Genomic DNA, 7,970 nt, shown 5'->3' on the forward strand with positions numbered 1-7,970 from the left:
CACAGACAGTAGTGCGCTAGCGCACTGCTTGAAGCACACAGTTTAAGCACTTTTATAAGAAATGTCGGTGTATTCCAACGCTACGCAAATAAACACCACTTGTAGTCCGCTTTAAGGCATGGCGCTTAAAACTCAGTTTGTTAAGTGAGATAAAACTTTAAGAGGCAGGTTCACTGCAACTAATACGCTAACAATAATGCGATCTCGGCGGAGCTGAAATTTCCGTGCCAGCTTCTCTAGACACACAAACACAGCACTGACTGAGATCCAGTTCATCCCACTGGGAATTAGAGCATTCTGGGTCTTGTGTCTTAAACTGTGACTTTAACAGATTCCAGGAATTAAATCATTATTCTCAGTACAGAAGAATGAAATTCATCACTGGATAAATTTGTACCAAAATTACATTTAGTTAATTTATAGTCAGTGCTTAAACATAAGTAAGTGATATCTGCGGTTTCTGCATATAAATGATGACTGTAACAGGTCATAAAGTGTCTCTGTAAAACTCCTCCTACTAAGGAAGTGCTGAGTCTGAGATGACTGCAGTCCTTCATAAACAGCCTGCAGTCTTCTGCTCTGGGGAGTTTAGTTTTATTCTTGGTTTATGGAGAAATCTGACTCTCATTTTCAGCACTGTGAAAGGAGGTGATTACTAACTGGAACTACAAAGTCATCTGTTTAACTTGAAAGAAACCTGAAATCAGGGTGTGATTAGTTTTTATCAGAGTGAAAGTGAACTCTGAACTCTTGGACTAGAGAGAAAAACAACAACAGCAAAATAAAATGGCATCTAAGTTTTCAGAGGAGGATTTCTCCTGTCCTGTGTGCTGTGAAATCTTCAAGGACCCTGTTCTTCTGCGCTGCAGTCACAGTGTGTGTAAAGTGTGTTTGCAGCAGTTCTGGGAGACCAAAGGATCCAGAGAATGTCCTGTTTGTAGGAGGAAGTCGTCTATGGATGAACCTCCCATAAACCTGGCCTTAAAGAACCTGTGTGAGACTTTCTTACAGGAGAGAAGTCAGAGATCTTCATCAGTGTCTGAAACAGTCTGCAGTCTGCACAGTGAGGAACTCAAACTCTTCTGTCTGGACGATCAACAGCCGGTGTGTGTGGTGTGTCAAACTTCAAGAAAACACACCAACCACAAATTCTGTCCCATTGACGAGGCAGTAACAGACTGTAAGGTAAATAAAATGTATCTGTGAGGTCATGTGTCACTTTAAAAAAATAAATAAATAAAAGAAGTTTATTCTACCTAACGGTATCTATAGGTTCAATATTAAATTTGCTTTGTGATCAGTTTATTCATATAACTACTAAATGTAAGTCTGCCATTCCTTCGTATTTGGATTTTCACCAAGTGTCACTTACATAAACAAGAACAGATCTTCCATGTTAGACTAAAGCAGTGTACACCAATAAACCCAGATCCTATAAGTCTAATCTTTTCATTATTTTCTTCTGCACTTGGTCTATTTTAAAAGCTCTTCTGAATGTTTGTGAAAGAGGATTTAGCTATTACTGTCTTGTGTTCTTTAAAAACACATATTGAACATTCTACAGTTAAATCCTCTTAGTGAACAGTGATCTGAGTTAATGGTGTGTAAAGTAAGAGCTGAAACACAGAGTCTCCATGCAGTGTGTTGATCTGTTTCAGGAGGAGCTGAAAACTGCACTGAAGCCCCTACAGGAGAAACTGAAGATCTTTAAAGACTGTAAACTGAACTGGAGTCAGACTGCAGAACATATAAAGGTTAGAATCAATAACATGGGTTTGACATTATAATCATATTTTACATCATTGCATAATCAGGTATATTTCATTTAATTTCGTCTTCACTGCAGATTCAGGCCCAACACACAGAGCGGCAGATTAAGGAGGTGTTTGAGAAGCTTCACCAGTTTCTACGAGATGAAGAGGCAGCCAGGATCGCTGCACTGAGAGAGGAAGAGGAGCAGAAGAGTCAGATGATGAAGGAGAAGATTGAGAAGCTGAGCAGAGACATATCATCTCTTTCAGTCTCAATCAGAGCCATAGAAGAGGAGATGAGAGCTGAAGACGTCTTGTTCTTACAAGTGAGGATCATTTAGTCACTATTTATACTGTGAGAAAGTAAAACTTCTTTCCATCATCAGAAACATCACATTTCAGTCGTGTAAAAATGTAAATCATATCCACTGATATTTTATTTGTTGTTTTACAGAACTACAAGGCCACAGTTAAAAGGTGAGTGATGTGGTTCCTGTCTCTCTCGTTCTCTGTGTTTCTGAATCCAAACCCACAGCAACACTGACTCCTGAATGTTTTTGCAGAGCCCAGTGCACACTGCAGCATCCAGAGGAGCTTTCAGGAGCACTGATCAATGTGGCAAAACATCTGTCCAACCTGAAGTTCAGAGTCTGGGAGAAGATGCAGGACGCTGTCCAATACAGTAAGACTCTTTCTTTCTTTCTTTCTTTCTTTCTTTCCTTCTTTAAGTGTGTGTTTGTGTGTGTTTATTAAACATAAAAAAAACTTATGTTCTTTTTTCCTACTGTTTTTCTATCTTTGTTAATTACACTAAAGTGGTCTTTATAGTGATATGTTTCATTTGTGTAATGTTTTTGAATTATTATTACTATTACTATTATTATTATTATTATTATTATTATTATAGGTGTGTTCACCTTCCATTTGAAACTCATGTAATGTTATGAATCTTCTATTTTGAAATAATTTTTTATTTTGAAGTCATGTAATATAACAGAACTTTTATTTTGAAAGGCTTCTCTTGCCATCAGACTGTTCAGAGTTTGAAGCTTTGAGGGACTGAGTGAAAACTGGATTCACTTTTTTCCAGGGGTATCAGAACAGCGTAATCGAATCAGGCAGGCGTGGCCTATATCTGAGAATCTGCATAGGTCACAGATCATGCGCAGTTTGGGAAAAGCCACTTACTTCAAATACCTCTTCTGATCGCAGGGGTTTCGTGTCAAATTCATTTATATACACAGTAACGTCAGATACCTGTCCTGATCGCAGGGGTTTTATGTCAGATTACATTCATACTGTTATAACTTCAGATACCTGTCCTGATCGCAGGGGTTTCATGTCAGATTACATTCATACTGTTATAACTTCAGATACCTGTCCTGATCATTCCATGTTCACAATATACTATTCAGTTATGGAATACCTATTTCACTTTAATAAGCTTACTGACTTCACATCAATTCTATCATGTGTCCTATCACACAAGTCAAATCTGCAGTTAGACCAGTTTTTTATTAATCTCAGTATATTTTCCACAGCTCTTGTCTGTAAAAAAAACAACCTTATAATTATCCATAATTCCATACTAAATTGAATTTACACAGAAAGAACATGACATGAAGATGTTTGAAGAACTGTTTTATTCAAGGCTTACAGGATCTTCTCATGTATAATCTCCCAAACCATCACTTTCCTGAACAGTGGAATGTCACACTACAGAGAAACAGAGATGACTCAGAGATGAAGAGCATAATAAAATGTTTGAGAATTAATGGTGTTAACATAAATACTGTTGCTTGATCATGTACCTGTCTGAAAGTGAGTGGCTTTCCTTGAGAAAGGAAGTCTGCATATTTACAGGTTTTTGTTGTTGTTGTTGTTGAAAAATCATGGTTAATTTTCGTAAGGAGACTGGCTACAACTTACAGAAAAACGTAATTACGCTATTGAAGGTTACTGCGCATTTCTTCTGGTTGTTTGTTTTTGAAAATCATTTAAATGTAAGATTATAAAACATAAATAACCTGTATGACTGTTTTGTCCTTTATCCATCGCAGGTATGCTTTTCTCCTTCATTATCCATCTGAGCTGATCCTGGGATTGGAAATGCCCACGCAAAAAAACAGTATTCTGCGCATGATCTGTGACCTCGTATTTATTTATTTTTTTTGGAAAGGGGGCGTTTACCCAACACCGACAGAAACGCCCATTTTATGTCGTGGTAATGAAACCACTGGAATTTAGTGAATGCCGAGTGAAAACATGGAGTGTTGGAGCAGCTTACAAAAGTTTTAGAGTTACAATTGTTAAAGATAAAGACTGTTTACATTTCTAATTTAAACACACCCCGAAAAGGGCATACGGCATGTTAAATATGTTTATTAATTAATTTTGTAATTACAGTTATCATTTCTTTGGTTTAGGCAAATGTTAGCTAGTTCCATGCTAATGTAATGTTTAAGTTAGCTTAGCTCCATTGAAATGAAATGTAAAAAGGGAAGCTAATGAAATGGAAAAGCATGTACAGTGACACTGTGCGTGTGTGTGTTTTCAGCACCTGTAACTCTGGACCCCAACACTGTTCCTCCTGAACTCATTGTATCTGATGATCTGACCAGTGTGAGATTCAGTGATGAGGAACAGAAACTTCCTGATAATCCAGAGAGATTTGATGAATATTGGTGCATCCTGGGCTCTGAGGGCTTTAACTCAGGGACACACTGCTGGGATGTTGAAGTTGGAGACTGTACAGTCTGGGATGTGGGTGTGATGACAGAATCTGCTCAGAGGAAGGGAAATGTATTCTCCAGAAGTGGAATCTGGTGTGTGGTGAATTATTGTGGTAAATATAGAGCAGGTTCTACACCACAGCCAGAGACTCTCCTCTCAGTAGCACAGAAACTCCAGAGGATCAGAGTGCAGCTGGACTGGGACAGAGGAAAGCTGTCATTCTCCGACCCTCTCACTAACACACACATACACACTTTCACACACACATTTACTGACAAATTACTGCCATATCTACGTGTTATTGGTAAAGAATCTCCTCTAAAGATCCTCCCACTTCAGTGCTCTGTAAGAGTGAATCAGATCAGTTAGAGCTGATATTGTTTTATTCCAGTTCATTAATGAAATATTGCAGATTAAAAGATTTATATTCTTTGTGAAAGTTTGTTTTTACAGAAGCACTGAACAGTTCATTGTAAAATGATTTTTGAAGAGCTATGACGTTATTTCGACTCGTCAGTTAAATCAATATAATGTGAAAACTGGAAATATTGATAGAATATCTTATTCTGAGTACTAAAAAATATAATATCTCAAAATACTGATACATCTTGAAATTCCTGTTTATTAAATGACTAACTCCATCTTTTTCCCACAACTTTCAGTTCAGGGCTTCTACAAACAAACAAACCACAGGATGAAATTAAAATCATAAACGTGTGTTTAAATGTAGAATTTGAAATCTGAAATAGATTTAATTTTAAAGATGTATTTTAAATCATTTTTAATAAACTGAGACTTTGAAAGCTCGTGTCGTTACTGTATTTGTACTTGTTAGTGCTGTGCTGTTAATCCTGGGTGAAATGTTTAGCTGGCTGTGTGTGTTGTGTGTGAAACTGTGCAGTGGAGGAGAATTCAAGCTCTAAGTTTCCCTCCACCAGCAGTTTGTGGTTTTGCAAAGATCAGATGGATTTATTCTTTACAAATTTCCAAAACATAAGATGGCAGTAATAGGCTCATTAATATTCATGAGCGTATCTCCCTTAGCTACCGAGCTTGTTCATCCATTAACTGGTGTGATCACTGAGAGAAACTGGGTGATGTGGAGATACTGGAGCATCTTGATGTTCGGTCGAAATAGATGCTAAGAGTGACAGTTAAACACAAGTGAGAATTATTGTTATAGTCTGACTGTGTATTAGCCATTTTTATATTTAGGCCAATTGTAGAGATTTATGTTTATTTTGTTCTCGTTCTTAAACAATATTCACCAAGATTGTGTGTTATTGTCTCCTTCTGAGTCAGGTTTAAGCTAGTTTTAAGCTCTTATTCCCACTATTATATCTATCAGTAGCCTCATTATGGTCTCATATATAACAGGACTAGTCACACTGGGAGAATATTAAAGAACTTAAACATGGAAATAAAACACAACAAATATTTTGGCATGCTGGTCATTTTTGCAGGAGAATCCACTGGAGAAATAAACAACTTTTGTTAACACTTTCTATGGAGCCCATGCTCATAATGAATTATAGCCCATGTATAATCATTTATAAGCAAGTATTACTGTTCTATAACTACATTTATAAAGACACATCAAGCCCTATACTTCATTATAATAAGTTATAGTTACATTTATATTATTGTTATAATTACTTAAGTGATACACTTTCTTTTTCAATGCCCATACTCATAATGCATTATACACTGATTTAGACGTATTAATTAGTCAGTCTTATGGTTCCATGAATGTATTTATAAAGATGCAGGCTGCATTATTATAATGTTATTCTATTATAGTTATGTTGCAGGTCCCACCTCCGGAGACCCGTGGACAGATTACTGTAAATACAGGAAACAAAGAAGAGAAACGGGAATCGCGTCTGCTCTCTGCCAGCTCCTCTGTTTGTGTTAGGAGTTGCTATGGAGACGGCCCCTATACACGATCTTCCCATTTTAAAATATGTTTTAAAATCGTGTACACACTTTCTGTGGGTACCACACTCATAATGATTTATTAGTAATGCAGATTTATTTCAATACCCAATAAGTGAATTATTTTATACTGTTGTTGATAGATGTGTTGTGCTGCCTTAGAAATATTTATTCTGAGTGGTAATACAATTACTGACCTTCATAAATGTGTCACTGATGGCTTTAAGTAAAGTGAAAGCATAGGATGTAATTTCCATAATGCAAATGTTAAGAACTCATGAAGATGTGCTCATTATGTGTTATAATCGCCTTTAAAATAGTCTAATGAGACAAGCACTGTTTTAAGTGCCCACATTATACATGACAGCAGTCAACCTGGCATTTTAATGTAGTATCCCAAAGTGGATTCTGGGCCTCCCTGACAGATCTGTGATTAAGCCTGTGCTCTCTGTATATGTGAGACTATAATGTCCTAGCTTTTTGTATGTATGTGGGCAATCAGGCACGCCACAATTAGGAACATTTCCGCACAATTTCATGTGCTGTGCACAATCCAAGATTGTACTGCTCTTGTGCCAACAGACTTTACATACAAACATTTTAGAGCTCTGAGCAGCACATTAGTTTATAAGCAAAAAACACATTCTAAGCTTTGAAGACCTACAATGATTTGAGCAACTTTTATTTCTCATACACACATAAAGTAAAATGTTTTTCAATGAAAAATTGCAAATATCTTGCGATTATGTTCACTATGTGCACAAAAGGGCTATCCGCGAATTAGCTAGCTAAAAATCATCTAAGTGGCAGTGTTTCACAAATTAGTTGTTGTTAAATGTCTTTAAGAAAATGTCATTAAACTGTTGGAATTGCTAAAGGAAAATAAATTATATTAAAGCTATCAAGTGCACTAACTGATTTGAAGCCACAACATGCAATAAGATATGATATCTATAGCTTTATCAGTCGCTTAAAAATAAATAGAGAGATTCATACAATCAGTAAAACAGAGCACAACTATAGTGTAAGCAGTTGACAACTTTTTCTGGTGATAACATTACTGTGTTTCTGCAGAGGTTTTAAAATTCAATGCTGTTAAATAATCTCTCTTTTTTTTTTTTAGACCAAAACAGCAGAACAAAACCAAATAAATCCAGGTGTGTGTATATGCCTGCAAAGCCCTGGTCATCATTCACATCAGCCTCTGTGTTTGAAGGGGCTTCACTGGACTGATTTCTGTCTGCACTCACATCAGTGGAGAAATAATCCCTGATTCATTCACAGGTCTGTTGGCTACATCTCTTTTAACCTGATCGTTAAAATCGTGACCTAATCACACCTAGAGAGGATTTAGATATCTTTACACAGACTGACTGCTTTTACTGCTGCAGTTATTAAGCTGGCTCTTTACCTGATGTGATCGTTGCAGACTCACGCTAATATGTAGTTAGAGAATAACTTTAAAAGGTTTGGGGCTGTTTTTTCCAGAATTAAGCTCTAGTGACTCTCGGGACCGAGTCACATACAGATGTGGCCATTGAGAATGTGCGT

At 36.8% G+C, this 7,970-nt stretch overlaps 1 protein-coding gene across 1 annotated transcript; it reads left to right on the forward strand.

The window, feature by feature from the left end:
* Positions 1-549: 549 nt before the first annotated feature.
* Positions 550-7,970, forward strand: LOC128318407 (E3 ubiquitin-protein ligase TRIM35-like). The gene is made up of 7 exons (XM_053234348.1): positions 550-1,185; positions 1,659-1,754; positions 1,847-2,077; positions 2,206-2,228; positions 2,315-2,433; positions 4,309-7,703; positions 7,908-7,970. The coding sequence occupies exons 1-6, from the start codon at positions 787-789 to the stop codon at positions 4,851-4,853; spliced, it is 1,413 nt and encodes a 470-aa protein (XP_053090323.1). The 5' UTR covers positions 550-786; the 3' UTR covers positions 4,854-7,703; positions 7,908-7,970.

This window comes from Pangasianodon hypophthalmus, chromosome 5 (assembly GCF_027358585.1).
Source record: "Pangasianodon hypophthalmus isolate fPanHyp1 chromosome 5, fPanHyp1.pri, whole genome shotgun sequence".
Lineage (NCBI taxonomy): Eukaryota > Metazoa > Chordata > Actinopteri > Siluriformes > Pangasiidae > Pangasianodon > Pangasianodon hypophthalmus.